Source organism: Molossus molossus, unplaced genomic scaffold (assembly GCF_014108415.1).
Source record: "Molossus molossus isolate mMolMol1 unplaced genomic scaffold, mMolMol1.p scaffold_m16_p_2, whole genome shotgun sequence".
Lineage (NCBI taxonomy): Eukaryota > Metazoa > Chordata > Mammalia > Chiroptera > Molossidae > Molossus > Molossus molossus.
Genome location: NW_023425355.1, coordinates 132,975,004 through 133,001,657, shown reverse-complemented (window position 1 = coordinate 133,001,657; position 26,654 = coordinate 132,975,004). Strand labels below are relative to the sequence as shown.

The 26,654-nt window shown below is 39.3% G+C and overlaps 1 protein-coding gene and 1 long non-coding RNA gene across 4 annotated transcripts in view; one reads left to right on the top strand and one right to left on the bottom strand.

Moving 5' to 3' along the window:
• Positions 1 to 643: 643 nt before the first annotated feature.
• On the bottom strand, positions 644 to 15,543 carry LOC118636571. Of its 2 annotated transcripts, XR_004960664.1 has the most exons (5): positions 15,403 to 15,543; positions 13,272 to 13,333; positions 8,921 to 9,028; positions 3,950 to 4,038; positions 644 to 678 (listed from the first exon to the last, which is right to left on the bottom strand). It is a non-coding gene; the product is annotated as an uncharacterized LOC118636571 (long non-coding RNA). The 2 variants fall into 2 exon arrangements; XR_004960665.1 differs by lacking the exon at positions 13,272 to 13,333.
• A 3,313-nt stretch (positions 15,544 to 18,856) lies between these two features.
• MBTPS2 (membrane bound transcription factor peptidase, site 2) overlaps positions 18,857 to 26,654 on the top strand; it is a 48,478-nt gene continuing 40,680 nt past the window's right edge. For both annotated transcript variants that reach the window (XM_036270326.1, XM_036270327.1), the window contains exons 1-2: positions 18,857 to 19,009; positions 24,997 to 25,145. In XM_036270326.1, coding sequence (XP_036126219.1) covers positions 18,935 to 19,009; positions 24,997 to 25,145 — 224 coding nt within the window. In that variant the 5' untranslated portion in view covers positions 18,857 to 18,934. The remainder of the gene's footprint in view (positions 19,010 to 24,996; positions 25,146 to 26,654) is intronic.

Sequence of the window (26,654 nt, the reverse complement as noted above, 5' to 3'; positions counted from 1 at the left end):
AGTACAGAGACCTGTTGGGAGATGGTTTTCTTAATCCAGAGAGAAATAATGGTGGCCTGGCGTAGGATGTCAGTGGTAGGGGACAGAAAGAAGCACTGATTGCTGTTTAGTCCTTTAGTACCGTGTTCTAATTTGGGGAATTTTTTTTTTAATTCATTTATTTTTTATTAATTAATTTTTGTTACAGGTGTTTCTCCTTTTTCCCCCAGATCCCCCCCTCTCCCTCCCTCCCTGCCCTGTCCCCAGTTTGTTGTCCATGTCCACTGTTCATGCATACATGCATATAAGTTCTGTGGTTTATCTCTCCCCCCCATCCCCTCTTCTGGGGATTGTCAGTCTGTAGGGAGGGGGTTGTTTTAATATAAAACCTATTTTCCTCTGAGACCAAGATAAGCACAGTCTCTCTGAGATGGTAGAACTCAACAGCCTGTTTAGCAGTTCAGCTTCATTTGTTCAGTCTACTGCCATTTATTGAATGGTTGCCATGTGTCAGAGTAATAAGATATGACATCCCTGCCATTCCAAAGCCCACAATCCAGGAAGGAAAGGCAGATATGTAAACAAATAATTGCAATAATATGTTGGAAGTACTGTAATAAAAGTGAAAATAAAACTTACAAGAACATAAAGGAGAATATGGTCCTTTATTAATGTTCCTGGAGACATTTATATTCATTCCTGTGGACAGAGGTCTTTGTTTTATTCACTGATACATCTCAGGTACCTAAAAGAAAATGCCTAGCACCCGTGATTAGTAGATGCCTAATAAATATTTGGTTTTTGTGCTTAATTTTTCTAACTTTGGCTCAGATTCACCCTCCTATCTCCTTCTGGTCTGGACTGCCTCTGATAGTATTCCCTCAAACTGACATGATGGCCAGTAGTTTCAAGTCACAAAAAGAGTGTAGGATGAAGACTGGGAAGACATTGTATTGGGCCACCAGTGGGTTGCTATTGACTTTGGAGGGCAGATATTCAATAGAGTGCTGGGGTAACAAACCACACTGCCAACACAAACTTCTTCACCCTGCTTCTTTTGGTTTTAAGTTCTCCATTAATGGGGATTAGAATATTCGCCACAAGCACTGGAGAGATGGGAAAGAAGGTACACAGCTAAGAAGGGCTATCAGGATGGCCACTACCTTAATTGCCTTTACCTCAATGGATGCATTCTGGTCTAAGTCTACCCTTCAGTTATTACTGTCGATGAGCTTTTTCTCAGAGATCCTGATTTCCACTAACCCACAAAAGAATAAATATTACACACCAATATGCTTCAATTAATTTCAATTGAGAAATACAACTATTGTATGAACTTTGTTAATCTTATCTGCCTAACATTATTTTCCTTTAAACAAGCTATATGGAATGTCTCCTTATCAGGAGGTGACTTGAAGGTTGTTTGAGGTATATCGAATTAGAGCAAAGAAAGAGGGTGTAGATGTTTAAATGGAATCAGGTTTTCTTAGCCTGACATAATATCAGAGTTTGAAGTGTCAGGCATTTTGAGTATTAGACCCTTGAGACTCACAGGGGACGCTTTCCCTAGGGCAGTGGTTAGATAGGTACCGTCCATGTTTACCTAGCTCATGTTGCTTTTATCTAGGGTTCCAGTGCTGGCCAATCTTTGTTTCTGATTGATGCTTGGGTTTCCACAAAGCCTCTGGAGGCAATTCCCTGCATCAGGGCCACGAGGCTCTCCCATGTGGAATGTTTCAATACAAAAGGGTTGAATAGACAAATGCAATTTGTAAAACATAAAAAAATAAAAAATAAAAAATCAACGAGTGAAATAGTGATAAAGAAATTAAAATTTGGCCCTGGCCAGTTTGGCTCAGCGGTTAGAGCGTCGGCCTGCGGTCCGGAGAGACCCGGGTTCGGTTCCCGCTGAGGGCACGTACCTCGGTTGCAGTTTGTCCCCGGCCCTGGTTGGTCGTGCGGGTGGCAGCCACTCGATGTGTCCCTTCACATCGATGTTTCTCTCTCTCTCTCTCTCCCTTCCTCTCTCTCCCTCCCACTCTATCTGTAAAAAAAAAAAAAAAAATGGAAAAATATCCTCGGGTGAGGATAAAAAGAAAGAAATTAAAATTTGGCTGGTTCTTCTAAAGCTAGTTGTAGTACCACAATGCTGGCACACTGGTTGTAATTGGGGGAAATTTCACAATTGTTTGTTTGGACAATCTTTGGTCTTCCAGTTAACCACAAAGTAATAAATCATTCTGTCAGTGGTGAATTCACTTTTACATCTCCCCCAACTGACCCCTAATCAACTAAGAAGTTTATCAAAATGAAATTACACTGCACTGAATAAAATATAAGCACAAGCATGTAAAGAATATCACCATAGATCACCATTCTTGTCACACTTAGCCTGTGGACATTTACCCACACATTTACTGCTATACGTTATTAAAAAAGCTTTCAATGGGCAGTTACTTCAGAATCACCTGGAAGGGTGAGAAGGACAGTCTTCCAACTTTCTATTTCCTAACTAGAAGGGCATATTTATTTGAAATCCTTATTTGAGCAGTTTGATAGTATTTCTACTGCAATTGGTACATGGTTTCCAGTCTGTCATTTTTCTTTTGAGGCATCTGTCCTCTGCAGATGTCTGGTTCTTTTGGCCTATGAATTAATATTCCCATGGAGATACTGGCTACTTGGCCTCATGATATCTACAGAGAATGGTTGAAGGCCAGCCCATAATCTAGGTCAATTCCAAAGTTCAAGGGAAGCAGTGAAAAATACTCCCAATATGCAAATCCTTATGCAAGGCACCAACTATATCATGTGCTGGGGACAGGGTGGTGAAATAGTCACCTGTTGACTACATCCCACTGAGCAAATTCTTGGGTCAGGTACTTTGAACCTGCAGAGAGAAGCAGCACTTAGAGAAGGCAGTCTCCATTAATTATGGGAGTCTGCAGGTATCTGAGTGATTGCCCACGGTCTGGCAGTCCATCCTGTCTTCAGCCACTCTGCACTCCAGGAGCACCTGGGCTCTATTTAAATTACCCCATGCACCTCCACATACACACCACATCACAGTTTGGTCTGGTTTAAGAGTGTGTCCCTCAAGAGAATCTTGATTTGCTTTTGCCAGGAGCTTGGCAAGTGTCCCACCGTGGGACCATTTCTTACACTAATTTATCAGCTTGGGGCTGTCAGACTACCCAGACAATGTAAATTCAGAATGAAAACCACGAGGAAAGGCGGTGATTATTAATTCCAATGGAGACATAGATCTATACTGTTTTGTTACCTCAGCTTTGTTTTCTTTGTTTTGGATGGCTTTGTTTTCTTTTCCACTGTAGCCCAATCAGGGTCCCAAGTCTGTACAAGGTCCTTAGTTCCAATTCCCCATCTTGTCTGCCCCCAGAGGCTTTTCTACGCACCCCAAAGCAGTTAAAACCCAAAGCCCAAATATAGGAGTACTTGGTTACAAAGGTTGTAGTACTCTCTTCCAGGGGAAAACAATGTGTTATCAGTTGCTTACTATGTGGAACAGTAGGTGCTTCTCTGATTTGGGCCCTTACTATCCTAACTATGGGGTTTAAAGAATGCTTGCCAAGTTTATCCAGCACTTCTAGGTGTTCTATAGGAAAAGGATGTTCAGGTAACCCAAACTGCTACATGGCCTGAACAGAAGTCTTAGTGAAGCCTAGGGAGCATATAAACATGGATATGTCCACACTACAGCCTCAGAGTGTTCCAGCCTTGCACCTAGCAGGGACCAGGGTTATTTTGAAGACACCCACCCCCCCGAAGTGATTCTGATGTGTGTATCCACTTAAGAACCACTGGAACAGAAAATAACAAGCTTAGATCATTATATCATGCAAGGAGACTGTTTATATTTTGTAGGAATTAATCTTTACCTATTTTAAAAAAGGAATGAGACCTTTATTGGCATCTACAAAGATAAAATGACTTTGCTACAGATGCTTACCTTTTGATGATTAGTTCTTTTTATAGCAGATTGAATGCAGAAAAGTTTGTTGGAATTGGGTTTTGTTATATAGTGGACAATTCCATTTTCTGAAAAGGTAAGAAAAAATAGATGTTTGCATCATGTTTCCTGTGTAAAAACTTTCCTTGACCACAATTTTGCTGGGCTCTGAAAACGTTTTAAAGCTTTTGCATCATTTGCTTTGGCCTGGCAAAATGCTGAAAACCAGTATCAGAGATTTTGACCTTTGGTAGTTTTTTAGCTGACTGGATAATAATTCAGCAATTTATAATTATGTCACTGATAAGATAACTAAGTAGATGAAAACTTTCAAGTACCAAGTACAACTGCTATCTAGTTTGCAGTTCTCACCAAAACCCATTAAATACAAATGGATAAAATGTCCATTGTGAATATTGTACAGCATATTGTACAGAATTTGTATAAAAGGTACAAACTACTTTTTTCAAGTCATCTATCAGAATTGTTGATATAATTTATGTTTTATGTAAAAGTAGTAGAAATTGAAATTAAAAATTAATTTTTTTGGTTATCAAAACTATTAGAAAATAAATGCAGAATTTTCTTCTCAGTTATTTTATTTTGACAGTCCTCATTATTATATCTAAACAGTGTGCACTTGTCCCAAGTTGAACCAATCAGAAATCTATATTTCTTGTACCATAAGTGTTTTATGTGAGGTATCTCATTTATTCCTTGCAAGAAGTCTCTGATCATATTATCTACATTTTACAAATGAGAAATGAATTTGAAAGATAGGTAGTAGAGTTGCAATTTGAACCCAGGTCATCTAACTCTAGAGTCTATTTTTAACCACAAAACTGCATGACTCTTATATTTAAAAAAACTAAAAAGCAAAAGCACACAAGCAAGAAACCTATTTAAGAACCATTCTAGGATCACAATGTTTAATATCAAGTTTTATTGGCTAGACCTCCCTCCAAATATATTCCAAATCCAAATACCTTTCCCTCCTTCACCACTGCCCCTCCTTGTGACATTGCAATAAGGGACCATAGTGGTTCTCATGGCACAAGGTGGTCTCAGGACCAGCAGTCTAGGCATCACCTGAGAAATAGTTAGAAATGCAGATTCTCTGCCCCCAAATCCCAGACCTGCTGACTCAGAAATGATTGGGGTGGGACTAGCGAGCTATGTTTTAACAAGCCCTCTGAGGGACTCTGATACACACTCAAATTTAATGACTGTGTATACACAAGGAGTCTAACAGTAAAATATATTCGTCAAGTCTTCTGACAGCTTTGCCAACTTTATATAGTCTCTATTGAACCGTGCATCTTTTAAGAGCCACTCTCTTTACAAAATCAATTTTTGCCTTCAAGAGCACAGTGATCTTCAATTCTTCTAAAAAATGTGCTTCCTTCAACAGCTGAGCTAGACCTGCACAAATCCAAAACTACAGGTCTCCTGTGACCCTGATAATTCCCAAGGCTTCATGTACTCCGTCTATGCACAGAATCCTTTATACTGAAGCAGAGTTTAACAACAAAAACAATTTAAAGAAGTTCTGCCTGGCCGATGTGGCTCAGTGGATTGAGCGTTGTCCCATGGACTGGGAGTTCCCAATTCGATTGCCAGTCAGGGCACATGCCCGGGTTGCGGGTTGCAGGCTCGATCCCCAGTAGGGGGTGTGCAGGAGGCAGCAGATTGATGTTTCTCTCTTACATCGATGTTTCTATTTGTCTCTCCCACCCTCTCTCTCTAAAAAATCAATTAAAAAACATATTTAAAAAATAAGTTCTAATCTCTGCTTATGCACCTCAGAGAATATTAAAGGTGACTACAATTAAAGAAATGAAAATCTTTGTATGTCAATGATATATCAATAGGCTGGAAAAAAATGTTTTTAATTTAAAATATCAAATCCAGGCAAGGATATAGAGTAACAGAAACTCTCTTGCATTGCTGATGGGAATATACATTGGTACATCCACTTTGGAAAACTATTTGGCAGCAATCACTAAAGATAGAGATATGTCCACTCTATGTCCCAGTAATTCCACACCTGGACATACACCCAACATAAATGAGTGATTATGTCCAGCAGGAAAAATATACAAAAATGTTCATGGCATTATTATTCATAATGCTCAATCAAACACTGAAAACACTCAAATGTTTTTCAAGTATAGAACAGATAAATAATTTGTGAAATACTACACGGCAGTAATAAAAATTCTGCTTTTGCTGCTTACAACAATATTGATTGATAAGTCTTACAGATGCAATGTTGAGTGAAAGAAAACTGACACAAAAGAGTACATATCGTATGATTCCATTTTCATGGAGTTAAGTAAAAAGAAAAAAACAAATTTATGGTAACAGAAACAGAAAAGTAATTACTTCTGGGCAGGGGTGGACAAGGAAGAGGATGAGGAACACGTGGGGTAATAGAGTGATGGTATGTTCTGTATCTTGATCTGGGTGATAGTTACATAGTTGTAGACATGTAAAAAAATCATCAAGCCCCATCCTTAAGATTCATGGTACATGAGTAACATCTCAAAAGTTTTAGAAAGTGAAATCAACAAAGAATATTAAAGGGGATCCAGATCATAACTGACAGCAACAGCCCTGAAGTCAGCTTTCCTCTCCTCCCCAATTCCCTTGCACCTATAGCTGCTATAGTACCTCTCACTGACCAAACCCCCAAACTCTCTCTGACGTCCAGCAGGTAGTTTTTCCTTTATCTCTCCCTTAATTCAACCTTAACCCCAGGTGTGACTTGGCTTTTACTAAATCCTTTCCTCTTGTCCACCACCTCTCAGGTCTACCTCTTTCTAAGTCTATCTCATTCTCTCAAATCTGCATCCCGAAAGATCTTGAATTGGATAGCAAAGACAAATTTCTCTTTACTAGAGATATAGGGAGAGAAGTAGAGAATGTTTAGCCAGTAATGTATCTCTTGTCCTCTCACACACCCTCAGTTATGAAGTTAATTGAACTTTCCTAGGGAAAAGACACCACTGAGTAGTTATTTCTTTTCTTTCTTTTTTTCATCCTCACCCGAGGACATTTTTGCATTTATCTTCAGATAGAGAAAGAGAAACATCGATGTGAGAGAGACACATCGAGTGGTCACCACCCACACGACCCCAAACGGGGCCAGGGACAAACTGCAACTGAGGTACGTGCCCTTAGCGGGAACTGAACCCCGGTCTCTCTGGTCCGCGGGCTGATGCTTTATCCACTGAGCCAAACCGGCCAGGGCAGTTATTTCTTTTTAATGATAGTGGGTACCAGCACAAACAACTGACTCCTCACCTAGAATGCAATAAGCTTTTGTCTTTCTCTTCTTAGTAATGTCTTCTAGCCTATACCAGGAATTCCATGCAGCATGCTTTTTGCTGAAGATGGTAAAAATAAAATTGGGAAGCAGCATGGCTTCTAAAGAACAACAGAAGAGCCAAATTGCAGTTTCCTAAAATATGAATATTGACAGCGCATGTCAACTTTAAAATGAACTGGTCATGGGCACAGAGCACAGAGGTAATCAATAGCACTTCCTTGGAGTAAGTCCCCAATGTTAAATTTAGAGTCTTTGACCATTTTTTTCTCAACCTGGAGTCTGAGAATATCTGGGGTTCAGCAGATATACTCTCAAAGATCTACAGTAACTTATCCTTTTAGAAGAGGCCCATAGGAGGATACCAGCATCTGGGAGCAGGGAGAACAGGAAGTTATTGTTTAATGGGTTCAGAGTAATGGTTACATATCACTGGGAATGTACTTAATGCCACTGAATTGTATACATAAAAAATGGTTAAAATGGTCATTTTTATGTTATATATAATTTCCACAGTTTCTTTTTCTTTTTTTAATCCTCATTTGAGGATACTTTTTCAATTTTATTTTCAGACAGAATGGAGAGAGGTAGAGAGAAAGAAACATCGACGTGAGAGACACATCGATCGGTTGCCCCCCGCACAACCCCGACCAGGGCCGGGGAACAAACCGCAATCGAGGTACGTGTCCTTGACCAGAATCGAACTCGCAATTTTTTTGGTCCACGGGCCGATGCTCTAACTGCAGAGCCAAACAAGCCAGGGAAATTTCCAGTTTTAAAAAATGGGTCCACAGGGACTTCCATTTCCAGCAACATGACATATTAGCCATCCTAAAAAAAAAAAAAAATCCTAGACAAAAATACATAAAATAATGGATAAAATATTTTAAAGATTTCATCAGTACATATTTGAGGTAGTAGAAAGTAAGGGGAATCCTCAGAGGTTTTAAAAAATTCAGGATGAGCCCTGGCCGGTTTTGCTCAGTGGTTAGAGCGTTGGCCTGCGGTCCCTAGAGAGCCGGGTTCGGTTCCCGCTAAGGGCACGTACCTCGGTTGCAGTTTGTCCCCAGCCCTGGTTGGGTCGTGCGGGTGGTAGCCACTCGAGGTGTCCCTTTCACATCAATGTTTCTCTCTCTCTCCCTCCTGCTCTATCTTAAAAAAAATGAAAAAATTTCCTCAGGTGAGGATAAAAAAAAAAATGGAGGATGACAAAACATAAATCCATAGTGGTGAGTGAACTCTGAAGCTGGTGGCTGCACTGATATCATCTGCTGACCTTAGCTATTTTAATGTGCCTCAGTAGGGACAGAAGATAAAACCCAGAGACTTGGAAACTGGACCCTCAGTGAGTGAACTAAACAGACCAAACACCCCCAGGGTGTGACTTTAACAAAACTTGCCTCTCTTGGCCTTGGCTATAGATGGAAGAGAAAAAGTCTCCCATGAAATTTTCTAATTATGAATTTTCCTCCAGTAGGTTTGAAGCTATAAGTCTTGGTAATTCCTATTGCTCCTAGAGCAAGCTTCTTTTCCATCATCTTTTATTTTTTAATTTGAAAAATCATCATACATCAATTTTTCAAGTAGAACACATACAATTCATTTACCTGTTCCTCATATTACATAATTTTCAAACCTCTTACCCCACTCCCAACAGACTTCCTTTTAGTATTTTCTGGCTTGCTCCAGTACAGTATCCTCTTCAGGAATGACATCCATAATGGGAAAAAGTAATACAGATTTGGCTCAACCTGTACGGAGTAGAATGGGCCTATTACCACTCGTGGTTGGTGTATTTGTTATCTACTACTGCATAACAAATTATCCCAAAACTTAGTGGCTTGAAAAAACATTTATGATCTCATTGTTTCCGTGGGTCAGGAACCTGGGCGCAGCTTAGCTCGGTCCTCTGGCTCAGGGTCTCTTACAAGGTAGTGGTCAAGTTGTCAGATGGGGCAGTACTCATCTCAAAGCTCAACTGGGAAAAGGATCTGTTTCCAAGCTCACTCATGCAGTTGTGGGTAGGATTCTATTTCTTTTCTTTTTTTACTTTTATTTTTTTATATCCTCATCTGAGGATATTTTTCTATTTATCTTCAGATAGAGTGGGAGGGAGGAAAGGAGAGAGAGAGAGAGAGACATCCATGTGAGAGAGACACATTGACTGGCTTCCTCCCACACGACCCTAACCAGGGCAGGGGCAAACTATAACCAAGGTACGTGCCCTTGACCAGAATCTAACCTGTGACTCATTGGTCCACAGGCTGATGCTCTAACCACTGAGTCAAACCAGCCAGGGCAGGATTCAGTTTCTTCAGGCTATTGGTCTAAGGGCCTTGGTTTTCACTGGCTGTTGGCCAAAGGCTACTGTTGGTTTCTTGCCATATGGGCCTCAGATAGGGCAGCTGACAACATAGTACCTTGCTTCATCACAGCAAGAGCCGGAGAGAGAAAGAGAAAGAGAGAGAGACAGAGAGAGAGAGAGACTTTTATAACCTAATCGCAAAAGAGAAATCCCATCTTTTTTGCTATATTCAATTTGTTAGAAACATGTCACTAGGTCCAGCCACACACAAAGGGAGGAGATTACACAAGGGGTGATTACCAAGAAGCAGGGATCATTAGGAGCCATTTCAGAAGCAGCCTACCACAACTGGACATCACACTTTTAATCCAGAAACTAAAATGGTGACCTATAATACCCGACATTAATGATTTAGATTTAAGCTACCCTAGTTTAGTGAGGCCCTTAGGTACTTTGTAAAAGTAAATGTCAGTTCTCTCTGGAGAAATTCACCTTAAGCTCAGGCATTAAGTACTTCTACCAGATAGAGTTCCAACAAACATGAGTATGTAATAAAAAAGAAAAAAACAAAACACAAGTCACCATGAGAGACAATTAGAATAAACAAAGGGTCAGACCTGCTAATACTACAAGTACTAGAATTATCAGATACATAATATGTGTATAATAAGCATGTTTAATCTGTACAATTACAATTTGACTAAGAAACAACAGAGAGTAAAAAATAGTAAATCAGATTTGAAACAAGCAAAAATATAATTTCTAGAAATGGAAAATAAAATAATTGAAATTAGAAAATTCAATAGGTTGCTCAAAACAGCAGATTGGACACAGCTAAAGTAAGAAATAATGACTGAAAAGATAGATTTCAGGAAATTACACAGAATGCAGCAAAGTAAAGACATGGAAAATATTAAAAAGAGGGAAATAAACACGTACGGTAGAGAAACTGTTATATCTAATTAGACTTTCAAAATTAGATAAAAGAACAGGGAGAGACCATTCAAAGAGAGAATGGCTGAGAATTAGCGACATTTGAAGAAGATGACAAATCCTAAAATTCAAGAGCCTAAACTGTGCTGGTTATTTAACTAGCTTTTAGCTCAATACCCATCCTTCTATTCCCTGCAAGGCAACATGGGGATTGGGTATCTTCAATGCTTTCCCAGACTCCTTTAGCAGCTGGCTCCCCTATCTGAATTCCACCAATAAAAGGCACTAGTATGTAATCAGAAGATAGGAGTAGGGTAATACAGCAGTTATTGTCTCATTTTTTGCTCTCTCCTTTTGTCACCTTCTGGCTCCAAATCCTTAGCCACAGCACTTCCTCCAACCATCCAGCCCCAATGGCCCAATCATTCCTGAGATGGTGGCCCCCACCCCCACCCTGCTAGATTTTGGTAGCATAACCTCCTCTCTTTTGGTGCCTACAGCCCTAGGGATGTGCTAACTACTCTCTGCGTTCTAACCTTCTGGATTCCTCACCTTTGTTCCTCTTTCAACCTTCTAATATACATGTAGCCAAGTCCCTTATGAAATCCTCTCTGTTTTGCAGTACATAGCATGGTTTCTGTTTTCCTGTCTGCACCTTGATTCATATACCAAATTTCAGACAAGTTAAATAATAAGAAATCCACACCTAGACACACCAAAATCAAACTCAGAATACTAGAAAGAAGTTAGGAAGAAGACAGACTGCCTAAAGGAAGTGACAGTTGGACTGACAATAGACTTCTCAACAGTAAAAATGGAAGTCAGAAAATAAGTAACATTCTCAAAAAGCTGAGTGAAAACAACTTTTGACCTGGAATTATACACCCTATGAAACTATCATCTACAAATAAGAGGGAAATCAAGATATTTTCAGACAAATGGTAAGAGATTAATTTTAGAGCCTACTGAGTTAAATAACAGGGATGCACTGAAGTTTAGTTTAGACCTTGGGACTTGGGATTTAGTTTCTTCCTGAGCCTTGCCTTTGGAGTAAAAAATGGCAGAATGGGAGCATAATATACCAACCCAAAATATGTTCCATTAGCATATGGATTATTTTAAGCTGGTTATTTTTAAGACACAGCAGACACAGGCAAAACTCAGAAAACTGAGTAGAAATTATCCTTTTGTAAGAAACATTTGTATTTATAAAGGAAGTCTCCATTTATAAGGGTGTTTTCCTCTCTGTACCAGAAAAAAAGAGGATGATTCTAAATCCTGTTCAACAGCATCCTTGATAAATATCTTCAATTTAGATATAATAAAGAATGTAAAGTATACATTTTAAGTGTTAGAGCAAAACAAGGTATCAAAATTTTATTCCCACTTATCAAACTTCAAAATACTAGACTTTATGAGAAGGCTTTAACAAGAGAATTCCTTATAGTTCTATGTCTAGGGAAGCTAAAATTTAAAGAAAAATCTTATTGATGATATTACTATAGACCATAAGTCAGCACGCTTTTTCTTTCTTTCTTTTTTAATCCTCACGTGAGGGCATTTTTCCATATTTTGTTCAGATAGAGTGGGAGGGAGAGAGAGAGAGAGAGAAACATCAACATGAAAGGGACACATCGAGTGGTTGCCACCCACACAACCCAACCAGGGCCAGGGACAAACGGCAACCGAGGTACATGCCCTTAGCGGGAACCGAACCCGGGTCTCTCCGGACCGCAAGCTGACGTTCTAACCACTGAGCCAAACCGGCCAGGGCCAGCATGCTTTTTCTTTTAAGGGCCAGATAGTTAATATTTTAGGCTCTGCGGGCCATTAGGTCCCTCTCACAACTACTCAACTTTGTTCTTATGATGCAAAGCTGCCACAGATAGTGCAAACACAAAAGCATGGCTGTGTTGTAATAATCCTTATTTACAAAACAGGCAGAGGGCTGGATTCGATCCTCAGATCATCATTTTACAAATCCTACTACATTGACTGTAGGTATTTTTAGTAGTTGAAGATAAGTTTTCATATTTGCTGAAGCTATAAATCCTAGCTGTTAAGTTCCTTCTAGAAAATGTGTTATGAAAACACTTCTTGAATTGTATTCTGCTGTGTACAAAAGAGCTATGATATCACTAAATGTGATACTTTTTCTTGAACATCACACATTTGGATATGCAGAAACAACTACAAGTGATTTCAGTCTGATGGCACAGTAAATTAATTAGACTCTGCTTCTGTTTAATTGTTGAGAGGTTGTTGAGGTCTCACATGGATAAAACATAATACATTCTGAATGAAAAACTATAGGATGGAAAATCAGTTTTTAAATGTGTCAACTGTTATTGATAACAGAACAAACATGGTAAAGGCTAAGAGTGATTTGGGAATCATAAGGATACAAAGTTTTGTTCATACATCCTTCATTACTATAGTCAGAAAGCAATGATAACTGTCTATAAGAGGAAAGGTAGTGGCCCACTTCATCATACTTCAGGCAAAGACAAAAATACATGATGTCCAAAGATTATTGGATTGCCTTGTCATATATTGTACAAGATGTTTAAACAAGATGGAATAGCAGCCACTACATGCTTAAAAGCCATCTTGAACAAAATCACAATAATAAGCATTGTAGATGAAAACCATATATCTTAATTTATTATAACTGCTTACAAAGAAAGTACTTTGCTTGCTGGAACCTGAGGAAGAAGTAACCAAACCAATGCTCCCAGAGTGCAAGCATCTCTTACATGGTAGCTGCTGAAAAGATTCTCTTGTCATTCTACTCCAGGAAGATGCTAATATGATGCACCTGAAATGCAGATGGAAAAACTCAGACAACTGGTTTCTTGAAAGCCACATTTTTAGAACCAAGGTTTAAGGATAAATTTTATTCATGTGACTGTAAAACAGCAATTTTGGGTAAACATAAATATATCAGGAACCAAAAATATAAGTGAGGACAACACTTTCAGAAAATATTTTCTTCAACTGGTACTAGAAGCTTCTGCTTGAGGGACTGATTCAACCAAATTGAACCATCATCAGCAATCAAAATGGATATCAATGTTTACTTTAATTGGTTCATATTAAAGAGAGAGGAAAGCTTAATAATTTTGTGGCAGCATCAACAATAGCAGAATCCCATAATGGCAGCACTAGTCAAATGTTATCTGCTACTGTGCCCTCAGTAGGTGAAAGTGTGAGGGAGGAAGAAACTTTCCTCTATTATTCTAGGTTCTTTCAGCTGGTCTAATAATAGACAGTAGATAGATTAACAAGAGAAAATAACCAAATTTAATTACATATGTATGTAAGGGAACCCCACACACATCAGCAACTCAAAGACCCCACATACATGAGAGTTTCGGGGACAGAAAGGGAAATTGGGGTATATATGGCATCCTGAGCTCAGAATGAGGTAAGATGCCCTGAGACTTCAGAAGGGAGGACAGTCACTTGCAGATAGATAAGAAGAGCAGATGTTCTGTAATTAGAAGTTTGCCCTGGTCATAAAAAGTTAATTCTGGTAATAACTCTTATTATAGCCAAGGCCTCTAATTTAAATTATTTAGGGGAGAGGTAAGCGCTTCTCTTGAGCTGCAGGGTCTCACTCAATTGCCTTCGGCTCAAAATAATCCACATGCCCAGTAGCAAATCTTGGGGAGGCCTGTTCTGAACCCCTTCAAAAGAGAGCATCTATTTATATAGTAGATAATACTATCATTTATTTCCTGGTATGTTATTCTCTACTCTTACATGTACAGAGGACTACACTCCTTCTGACCTTAAAGTTGGGCACAGGTATTTGACTACTTTGGGCTCATGAAATGTGAGTGAAAGTAACCTGTGAGTATCTGGGCCATAGCATTTTGCTATCAGTGGTAAATACTTTAGTCCTTTCTTTCTCTGCTGCAGTGAATGAACCCTGAGCTTCATTTTGAGATGTGAGCATATTAAAATGGTGGAGTCTCCATCAGTCTGCCAGCCCATGATGGATACATAGCACAACTAAAAATAAATCTTTGTTTTTTTAAGCCACTGGGACTTTAGGGTTTGTTTCCCAAACATAACCTAGCTTATCCTGATATACTGTCATAAATGTAGAGTATAATAACCTCAGAAGTAAAATGCTAGCTTACATCGATGAGAAATAAATATTCCTGTGTGGAATGTCAAACTTTAAAAATCTGAATATTAACATTTTAATAGTAAAATGATAATAAAAGTTGTTTGTTTGTTTTTTACCCTCACCCGAGGACATTTTTCCATTTTTTGTTCAGGTAGAGTGGGAGGGAGAGAGAGGAACAGAGAGAGAGAGAGAAACATCGATGTGAAAGGAACACATCGAGTGGCTGCCACCCGCACAACCGACCAGGGCCGGGGACAAACTGCAGCCGAGGTACGCGCCCTTAGCGGGAACCTAACCTGGGTCTCTCAGGACCGCAGGCCGACGCTCTAACCGCTGAGCCAAACCGGCCAGGGCGATAATAAAAGTTTTAAAATTAATAATATGGTATTTTAATATTTCATGGTGATTCTGGTATCCTAGAAGTTTGTGATATGATGGCGACAGTCTGCTTCGGCCAAATATTGATTTGTAACTATTTTGCGTTCAGCCAAAATGTATATTTGGTGCCCCTCTAAAAAATATTAAATAAAAATAATATGGCCCTGGCCAGTTTGGCTCAGTGGTTGAGTGTCGGCCTGCGGACCAGAGAGTCCCGGGTTTGGTTCCTGCTAGGGGCACGTACCACAAATAATAATAATAATAATAATCTGAATAAAAGTTTGGCTATGTGCCCTTTACTTAAAAGTTACTTGCTAGAAACCTGAAATGATTTGTAAATTAGGTCACAAATTTATTCTAAGGAAGAATACCTTTATCTTCTGGAATTCAGGCTTTTTTTTCTGCCATCTTGCATCCTCTATCTTGTCTCTTCTACTGCCACCAGCTGGCTTCCACTACTGATAAATTCTGGAAACCAGCAAGATTCAATTCAATGTTTTCTTTTGACTGCTGGGTCCCTGGTGAAAACACCAAGTCAGTTGAATAAGTAAATTTTTAGGTTTGGAACAGAAAAATATAGTCAACTTATTTCCTACATATTTTGGGTAATCAGATAGCAGGTATTTGTCCCAGCAAGTGGTCCAGACAAGGCTTCAGGCTAACAAAAAAGAAGACATTCAATTCTTAAGTTAATATTCTCCTCTCAGTGAAGAACAGTATTAAAAACTACAGAAATTATATAAGAGCAGAGGTCAATTCAAATACAATAGTGTTCCAATAGTCCTAATGTAGTTTTAGGTTTTAATAACTTCAGAAGTACAAATTCTACAAACTTACACAAAACATCGTTTGAAAGTTACATTATTTCAATTTCTTTCATGCTTATTTGATCTTAGAAATTTTTGAACAGTAAACGTATTTAAAACTTTTTTTCAGTCAATGTTTGCCATCCTCTATTAGGGGAACTACATTTTTTTTAATTCAAAATTATTCAAAAGTCACAAAATAAGTAAGCATAAAAGAAATTTAAGTAAACATTCAGGTGATGCTCTTTGTAAGTATGGAACATTTATACTTCTGAAATTATCAAAGCCTAAAATTACACTAAGACTTGGGACACCTGTACGTGGAAAACTGTGGAGTCATAGGATGCTTGAATATAAACTCTCATAATTTACACCCAGCTATGTCTAAAATCATTTAAAACACTTTATAATAACATATATACACACATGTACAAGGAGATGAGCCATAAGGTTTTTTTAAAGCTATAGAATTATGGCGCTAAATTATTAAAACTTTAGGAAAAGTATGGACAGTGAGGCAAACTAATAGGAAAATCTGTAATATAAGTCTAGTATTACACTTTATTTTTACTGTAGAGGGTGCTTTGGAGGTGCATTTATATTTTGAATACTTGTATTATGTTCTCAATATTTGAGTATTAGTTTTTTGTTTTGTTTTGAGAGAGAGAGACATTGATGTGAGAGAGAAATTTCAATCAGTTGCCTCCCTTATGTGCCCTGACCAGGGATCGAACCTGCAACCTTTTAATGTATGAGACGATGCTCCAATCAACTGAGCCATTCAACTAGGGTGGGTATTAGTATTTCTATTGATGATGCTTTTCCAAAAAAGTTAGAACAAATAACTTTTAAAGACTTGAACATTAAGAGAATGCAGGAAAACACTCCATAAAAATTGTTTTCCTTCCATTAGAGACTGTCTAGTTCAGTGATTCTCAGTCTTGGCTGCACAGTGGAATGACCTAAAGAGCTTAGAAAAATATTAATGCTTGGGTCCCACACTGAGATTCTGACACAATTGCTCTAAGCTGCAAAACTTTATTTTATTTTTTAAATTTCTTTCTTTATTGATTTTTTTTTTTTTTTGAGAGAGAGAAAGGGAGAGGGAGAGAGCCATAGACAGAAACATCAATGAGAGAGAGAACATCCACTGGCTGCCTCCTGCATGCCCCGCCCTGGGGATCAGGCCCACAACCTGGGCATGTACCCTGCCCAGGAATCGAACTGGTGACCTCCCAGTGCATGGGTCGATGCTCAACTGCTGAGCCACACCAGCCGGTCTAAGCTACAAAACTTTAAAAAGAAATTTTAAATAGACTTTAATAAAAATAAATACGAAGTTCTAGGATGAGGGTTTAAAAAAAAAAAAACTGCCGCCCTGGCCGGTTTGGCTCAGCGGTTGGAGCGCCGGCCTGCGGTACAGAGAAAAAAAAAAAAAAAAAACTGCCAAGTTTAGGACCTGTAGCAACAGGGCTTAACAACAGTTCCTGTAGGATGAAAAAACAAACAACCCTTCCCTAGCCAGTGTGGCCGTTGGCTGGAGTGTTGTCCCATGCACCAAAAGGTTTGATTCCCCATCAGGACATATATCCAGGTTTCGGGTTCGATCCCCAGTCAGGACACATATCCAGGTTTCAGGTTCGATCCCCAGTCAGGACACATATGGGAGGCAACCAATCAATGTTTCTCTCTCACATCTCTCTCTCTCTCTCTCTTCTCTCTCTCAAATCAATAAAAACATATTCTTGGGTGAGGATTTTTAAAAAGATTAATAAAGGACATAGACAACAAGGCTGGGGAAGGGGTGGGGGAATGGGGAAGAGGGTGTCAATGGGGGGAAAAGAAGAAACTTCTGTAACAAAAACAAAGTAATAAAAATAATTTTTAAAAAAAAGATTAATAACCTGTAGACCCAGGAAAACTGAGTAGGTCTCCAAAATGGGAAAAGTCACCACCTTAAATACTATCTCCAGCTGAAGACAAAAGATGTTGGGGGTGGGGAGGAGGCCAGTTATGGGAGGTGACCAGCAAAAGCACAGTAAACAAGGATATGGTTGTTATACAGGTTTTAAGTCTTTGCCTTCTCCAGTGATAAATGTTTATATAGATTTACTCATCGTACTCTTCCTGGTACAGAGTGGGAGATACTTTTGCAAATGAAGATTCCTTTTATAAATGTAAATATCTCTTAAAATAGGGTAACTTCTAATTGGTTTTCAGAGTTTCTATTTTTAATAACCAGTTTAAAATAATAAGCCAAAAAGGCATATTTGGGGATCTCAAATTCTACTCCCCTACAACTCTAAAATACAGGATTTGGCAAAAGTAGATTTACAGTCGTGAGTACAAAAAACAGTTTATTCTTGTATTATTGTATATTAATTACTGTATTATTTTTCATACAAACAACAGTAAACTTACTTTTGCCCCACTCTGTATTTTGTTGAGCAAAATAAGTCAGACACAAGATTGCCTACTGTATCATTCCATTTACATACAGAAGGGAGGAGGGATTGACCGGGAAGGAAATTCCTGAGATATAAATGTTCATTTTGATTAGGGTACACAAATAGTTATTAAAACTAACCGAAATGGACACTTGATTTTTGTATTATGATTTCGCACATTCAATAAAAAGAACAAATAAAAGTAATTAATTTAAACTTGGATACCTAAAACAAGGTCTGGGAGGTGGAGATCATAATTACTTCAGGTTACCCCACTCACTCAATAGATTAAAAAGCAACAACAAACCCTAGACCAGAACGGGAGAGAATGAGGAACAGACAGCAGGGAGGGCCAAAGCCTAAGAAATCGCTGGAGTACCGGCAGCAGCAGCCGAACTAATACTGAGACGACGGCACCCTGGTGCCCCATAAAAATAAGCCCCCGCGTCCTTTTCCGGAGCGCATGCGTCCGTCCGTGTTTAACCGGAAAAGTCCGGAGGGAAACGGTGCCACCTCGAGAAAGGATCCGGTAGCAGGTTTGTTCCTGAGCAGATGGCGTGGTTGTAGGCACCGCTCGTTCGTCTGGTTGCACAGCTCGCAGGGAGGAGGACGCCGGGGCTCGCCTTTCCTCCGCTGCCTCTGCCGCTGCCATGATTCCGGTGTCGCTGGTGGTGGTGGTCGTGGGCGGCTGGACTGCGGTCTACCTGACCGACCTGGTGCTGAAGGTGAGGGCCTCGGGTCATCGGAGCAAACCCGCGGTACCCAGAACCCGGGCGCAAGGCGCAAGGCCTTTTCTCCTACCTCGCGCCTCCTGGGCTGGAAGCTGTGTGGCTGATGTCCACGTGCGGCCTTCCGCGTGGCGCCCGGGCCGGTGGAGTAAATTTTGGCGGGCTGCGGGAGGGGTGTGGCGGGCTGTGCAGCAGCCTCAGTCGCATTTCAGGGCGGTGCACACCCCACAGCCTTCGGGTACGGTCTGGGAGGCAACGGTGGTGGTCTTGGGAGGGCCGCGGCACTGCCATAATCAGGGGCAGTGCTCCAGGGAGGACAATAAACTGTCCGCCTAGGAAAGGCATTGTTACCCCACGTTGTCTTTAAGACCACGGCCCTCTAGAGACTGTGGCATTGGAATGAGTCTAAATCAAGTTGTGATTTAGATCAGTGCTCTCAAACTTTAAAGTACACACGATCATCTGGGGTTCCGGTTAAAATGCACATTCTGATTCATCCGGTCTGGGGCGGGGCCTAAGATTCTATGTTTCTAACCGGTTCCTAAGTGTCCCAATGCTGTTTGCTAGGCTACAGCCCACACTTCAAAGTAATAAATACTTAGTAGCAAGGATTTAGAATTCTGACTTCTCGAATTCTAATTTGCATCCTCGTCTCCCTTCTTCACATTAACCCCCCCCCACACACACACACACACACATTCTCTGGGTGCATGGTCCATTCTCCAGTTATTTGAGAAGGGCAGCAAAAATTATGAACATTTGGCTGACCACATGCTTCAAGCAACCCTTTGGAAATGAATATTGGAGGGTGGAGGTAACTATGTGTGAAATAAAATCGTGTAAATTCCCAAATGTTTTCAAAAAAAAATTTCAATTGCGAATAGTAAAACCATGTCATGAATTCCGTTTTAAATAGTTTAGTTTGTGTGTTTTAGGTTTAATAGTAAAATGAAATTATACTAGTGCTTTGTTGCATTTAAACTTGCAAAGTGAGGAAGTTACACAGTGGAGTCCTTAGAACAAAGACTGGGCTCTCCCACTTCCTAGTGATTGTGACCTTGGACAAATTAGTCTCTTGTGCCTGTTTCTTCATCTTTAAAATAGGTGTAATAATAGCAAGGATTTCCTGATATGGTTGAAAAGATTACATTGGTACATCCACATAAAGCCTTACTACTCAACCTGAGGTTCAAGGACCAGCAGCACTTGCATCATCTGGAAACTTCTCAGAAATGTAGAATTTTGGTCCTCCGCCCTGAACTATAGAATCAGAATCTGCATCTTCACAGGATTCCCTAGGTGCTTCCTCTGCACATACTTGGCATAGTGCTTAGCATGTCATAAGCAATACAGACCACTGTTTCTTGAAATAGTGATTTTGTTGTTTAGGAAAAAAACAAAAACAAAGCTATGTGATTTCTTTATGTTGCATGTGTGACAAAAGTAAAAAATAAATAAATTTTCAAATCTCTATAGTGTCTGGTCAGGTGTCCGAGGTGATCAGGATGGCACTTTAATTTCAGTAACAGCCCCTGGCTCCCTAAGACAGCACTATTCCTTGGCGGGGGAGGGGGGGAGACTAACTCATTCAGAATATCTGCTTGGGGAATACAGAGACCTTACAGTTTTTGGAGCCTGCACCTTCAGCTCTGTTTCCAACATGGTCTGCTGTTCCACTCTTGGTTCTAAGATTGTCTCAGTAAATATCTGCTGGAGGGGTATGTCACTCTCATTTTCCAAGTCTTGGAAAACAGGCAGGTTTCAGAAACTTTACCTGAAGATTGAGAGCAGAGAACATTACAGATCCAAAGGCAAACAGACACGTGTATTCAGACTCAGGTCATTTTTTTTATTACTGTGATGAGGTGAAATAATCTTATAGAGACAGATAAGTTTCTCAAATGGATGGGCATTGATATGACAAAATACTTGCTGTATTTTCTGTAACTGAGGTCATAGGGGTTAGTGTCATCGTATATAAAACAGCCTTACATTATCCAAAATCTGTACTGAAGGCCTTCAAACTTCCCTAAAAATAAAACTCTTGTTAGGCTGTATATAAACAGCTATCCTGCCAACCCTGAAAAATGTAAGAGAAGTTACTGAGATCAAGATGGCTTTAGATAGTTTTGTACTTTTACATGATCAAAGTTGGCTTAATTTCTTAGGGTTGTTGCTCAGAAAAGAATAGAAAGCACTGTTTCCAACTAAACTATCTCCTCTGTTGGACTGAACTGATTGGGATCTTTTAAAATTATAACACAAGACTTCTTTCTATGCTAACAAATGGTGGCCATCAAGCATTTAAAATGGGACTAATCTGAAGAGATGGGCTGTAAGTATAAAGTTTAAACCGGATTTTTAACTCTTGGTGCATAAATAAATAGAATTATAAATTATTATAATATGTTTTTTAATCCTCACCCAAGGATATTTTTTTAAATACAGTGGGGAGGGAGGGAGAGAGAGAGAAACATCGATATGAGAAAGACATTGACTGGCTGCCTCCCGCACAACCGGGACCAGGGCCAGGGATGAACCGCAACCAAGGTACGTGCCCTTGGCCAGAATAGAACCTGTGGCTCTTTGGTCCGTGAACCAACAATCTAACCGCTGAACCAAACCGGCCAGGGCAATTATTTTATTTTTTATTAAATTTATTGGTGTGACATTGGTTAATAAGATTATATAGGTTTCAAGTGTAGATTTCTATGATACATTATCTGTATATTACATTGTGTGCCCACCACCCAAAGTCAAATCTTCCTCTATAACCATATATTTGGCTCCCTTTACTACCTCCCAATCCCCTTCCCTCTGGTAACCACCATACTGTTGTCTGTGTCTATGTCAGTTTTATATCCCACATATGAGTGAAATCATATGGTTCTTAGTTTTTTTCTGTTTGACTTATTTCACTTAGCATAATATTCTCAAAGTCCACCCGTGTTGTGGCAAATGGCAGTATTTCATCTCTTTTTATGGCTGAGCAGTATTCCATAGTATATATGTACCACATTTTCTTTATCCAGTCATCTATCAAAGGGCATTTTGGTTGTTTCCATGTCTTGGCTATTGTGAATCGTACTGCAATAAATATAGGGGGATGCATATATCTTTACAAATAAATGTTTTCAAGTTTTTGGGGTAGATACCCAGAAGAGGGATTGCTGGGTCATAGTAAGTCTACTCTTAATTTTTCGAGGACCCTCTATACTGTTTTCCATAGTGGCTGTACCAGTTTACATTCACACCAGCAGTGAATGAGAATTCCTGTTTCTCCACAACTTTTCCAGAACTTGTTATTACGTGTCTTGTTGATAAATAGCCATTCTAACAGGTGTGAGGTGATATCTCATAGTTTTGATTTGCATTTCCCTAATACCTTGAAGTTGAGCATCTTTTCATATATCTGTTGGCCATTTGTATGTCTTCTTGGGAGAAGTGTCTGTTCGAGTCCTCTGCTCATTTTTTAAATTGGATTGTTTCTTTGCTGTTGAGTTATATGAGTTCTTTATATATTTTGGATAGTAACCCTTTGTCAGAGCTGTCGTTTGCAAATACCATCTCCAGTTCAGTCGGTTGCCTTTTTTGTTTTATTGGCGGTTTCTTTTGCTGTGCAGAAGCTTTTTAATTTAATATACTCCCATTCATTTATTTTTGCCTTTACTTCCCTTGCCTTTGGGGTCAAATTGATAAAATCTTCTCTAAGACCAAAGTCTTAGTACCAATGTTTTTTTATATGTAATTTATTGTTTCAGATCTTATATTTAGATTTTGATCCATTTTGAATTAATTGTTGTGAAGTCTAATTTCATTCTTTTGCATGTGGCTTTCCAATTTTTCCACACCATTTCTTGAAAAGCTTTGTCCATTGTGTGTTTTTTACTCCTTTGTCAAAAATTATTTGCCCATAACATAAACAACAATATGGTGAAGGGGTGGGGGTCAAGAATGGAGCAGGGAGGAGGGTGTCAAAGGAGGGACATCTGTAACAAAATATAAATTAATTAATTTAATTAAAAAAAATATTTGCCCAACCCTGGTCGGTTTTGCTCAGTGGTTAGAGTGTCGACCCGAGGACCCGAGAGACCCAGGTTCGGTTCCCACTAAGGGCACGTACCTTGGTTGCAGTTTGTCCCCGGCCCCAGGTGGGGTCCTGTGGGTGGTAACCAGTAGATGTGTCTCTCTCACATCAATGCCACCTTCCCTGCTCCACCTGAAGATAAATGCAAAAATGTCCTCGGGTGAGGATTTAAAACAAAAACAAAAACATTTTTGCCCATATATGTGTGGTTTTATTTCTGGGCTGTCAGTTCTGTTCCATTGGTCTGTGTGTCTGTTTTTCTGCCAATACCATCCATGCTTTTTATTATTGTTGCTCTGGAGTATAATTTGAAGTCAGGTAGTGTGATACCTCCAGTTTCGTTCTCTTTTCTCAGGATTGTTTTGGCTATTCTTGGGTCTTTTATGGTTCCATGCAAATCTGATTGTTTTTTGTTCTATTTCTTTAAAAAATAACATTGGAGCCCTGGTCGGTTTGGCTCAGCGGTCAGAGTGTCAGATCCTGGACCAGAGAGACCTGGGTTCATTTCCCACTTAAGGGTGCATACCTCGGTTGCAGTTTGTCCCCGGCCTGTTTGGGGTTGTGTGGGTGGCGACCGGTCAATGTGTCTCTCTTGCATTGATGTTTCTCTTTCTCTCTTCCTCCCTTTTCCCCTCCCGCTCTGTCTGAAGATGAATGCAAAAATGTCCTCTGGTGAGGATTTAAGAAAAAAAATGACATTGCAATTTTGATGGGGATTGCATTAAGTCTTATATTGTCTGGCTGCCTCTTTTGTCAATGGCAACCAGTGGACCTCTGCGTTGTCCCCCCTGCACCTCCACCCTACCCCATTCTGTAGTACTAGTCTTGGGTTTGCATATAATGTGCTCTGCAACCCAACAGGAAGGGTGAAGGGAGGTGAGCTGTGGGAGGTTAAAGGGCCAACAGGCTCCATAGCTTTGCTTTTCTGTCTGGAATGCTAATTGCCAGACAACTGAAGGTGCACCTCTGTGCTTTGTCCCTGCCCAGGTCACTGGGCCTAGCTGTAGCTCATACTGCCCACTTCTGCAGGAATGCTCACTACATTTTTTTTGCTACCCCTGGCTGAAGGGAGTGCCAGCCACACCTGATTCCTCCCCTCTCCCGTCTGAACCCCTTTGTGAGCTCCTGGCTGCATCTGTGGCTAGTCTCAGCTTTTCTCCCTTCTAGCTTTCCCAGGTTGCTCCCACTTGCCCACCTTTCGATATTTCAATGTATGGATTTCTCAGACATGTTTGTGCATTGATCAGGGAGTCCTTTGTTGAATTATAGCTGTTTAAATTGTTGAAACTTCAAGGGGAGAGACCAAGGGGATCTCTCATGCCACCATTCCTCTGATGTCACCCAGTACAATATTTATTATATTTATTTGAGTTGAAAATACATTTAAATTAATTTGTTTATGTTTACTTTTTAAAATTTGGCTACTAGAAATTTTAAAATTATATATGTAACTGGCATTTATGGCTCACATATTTCTATTGGACATTGCCGTTCTAAACAGAGGTCAGCAAACTTTTTCTGTAAAGGGTCAAGTAGTAGTTTAGGCTTTGTGGCCACACAGGGTCTGTTGCATATTCTTTTCTTTTCTTTTATTTTTTTGTCTTTTTACAATCTCTTTAAAATAAAACCCATCCTTAGTTCATAGGCAGTGTAAAACCAGGCTGTAGGCCAGATTTAGCCCATGGGATATCATTTGCCAGACACTAACTTCAGCAGACCAGCTAGTATGAGGCCTTTATTTTAATATACTAAGGAATGAACACAAAGCTTTAAAATTATTAGCATTCGGGCAGTCAGTATCTTGCTTTACTATAGAGAACACTATTTTTTTATTTTCTTAAACATTATGAATTGTTCTTCAAAATTAAATGGTGTGGAACTTTTCTTTCTCTCTTAGTCATCTGTGTATTTTAAACATTCTTATGAAGACTGGCTGGAAAACAATGGATTGAGCATCTCCCCTTTTCACATAAGATGGCAAACTGCAGTTTTCAATCGTGCCTTTTACAGTTGGGGACGGCGGAAAGCAAGGATGCTTTACCAATGGTTTGCTTCATTTTTTTTTTTTTTGTTTAAGTTAGTCATTGTGATCATGAAAAATGCTTGTTAACTGAACTGTTTCTATCATTTTTCAAACTACTGAGTTTGAAAATGTTGACAGTGTAAAAACTTTCTGGTTTTATATAAATTTATGAGATTGCATCCTTGTGCTTTTGCATGCATTATAAATCAAGGTTCTGTATCTTTTTTTAAATCCTCACCTAGGGATATGTTTTCATTGATTTTAGAGAAAGAAGAAAGGAGAGGTTGAGAGAAAGACAGAGACAGGCAGAGAGAGAGACATCAGTGTGAAAGAGAAACATCAATCCATATGCGCCCCAACAAGGGGTTGAAACCGCAACCTATGTATGTGCCCAGATCCGGAATCAAACCTGCAACCTTTTGGTGCATGGGACGATGCTCCAAACAACTGAGCCACCCGGCCGGGGCAAAATTCTGTATCATGATCTGGGTTGTAAATACATAGATGCATATATGTAAAAATTCAGTGAGCTATACACTTCAGACTATTGCACTTTATTCTGTACATTGTACATTAATAGAAAAGCAAAAAAACATATGGAGCATTTTTCCATCAGGAAAATAATCCTAAGAATTCTCTCTCCATCATCATACCTAGAAATATGGGTCCTGGGAGTTATAGGATGCCTCAAAGTGTGCAGGTTTTCCTCTATACTTCTTTTGTGATACTCCTCCAGGAGAAGGATTTTTAAAATAGTTAACAACAGGTAAGACATATGCACAAACCACATGGAAAAATGGCTAGCCAGATTGCAGTGTTGGGGTCCTGGAGCCCCCTTGTAATGCCAGGCATACCCGTTTAGTTTTAAAAATAAAATAAAATTTCATGGAGTTAATGGTGTTTATAGGTAGGGGGTTTGTGATGATCTCTGAGATACCCTAGAGACAGACAGGTTCTGTAGTTGAGAGAATTTCTAATATGGTGTTAGAAAGTCTTTGTCTAAATTCCTTTTTGTTAAAAATTTAGCTCCAAATGGAGTAGAGCTAAATGTAAATAGTCAGGTCATCAAAAAGCAGTAAATGCACCAGCAAATCAAAGCAAAGAAAATAAAAAGCAGGAAATAATAAAGAACAGGGAAAAAAAATCAGCAAAGCGAAAAGTTGGTTCTCTGTAAAGAGTAATAAAATTGATAAACCCCTGCCATGACTGATCAAGAAAAAAAGATCACACATGTAAACTAAAGATCAAAATTGAAAACGGGAACAGATTAATACAGATTCTAAAGACATTTTTTTAAAATGAAACTGTTTTGAACAATTCTATGCCTATAAATTTGACTGTTTAAATGAAATGGACAAGTTCCTTGAAAAACACAACTTATCAAAAAGTTAGAAAATGTAATAGGTATAAGAGTAACTTCTAATTATTAAAACAGTAAAAGAAAAAACTATCATTAAATTTTACGATGTTAGTATTTTTTTTTTTTATCCTCACCAGAGGACATTTTTCCATTTTTGTTCATATAGAGTGGG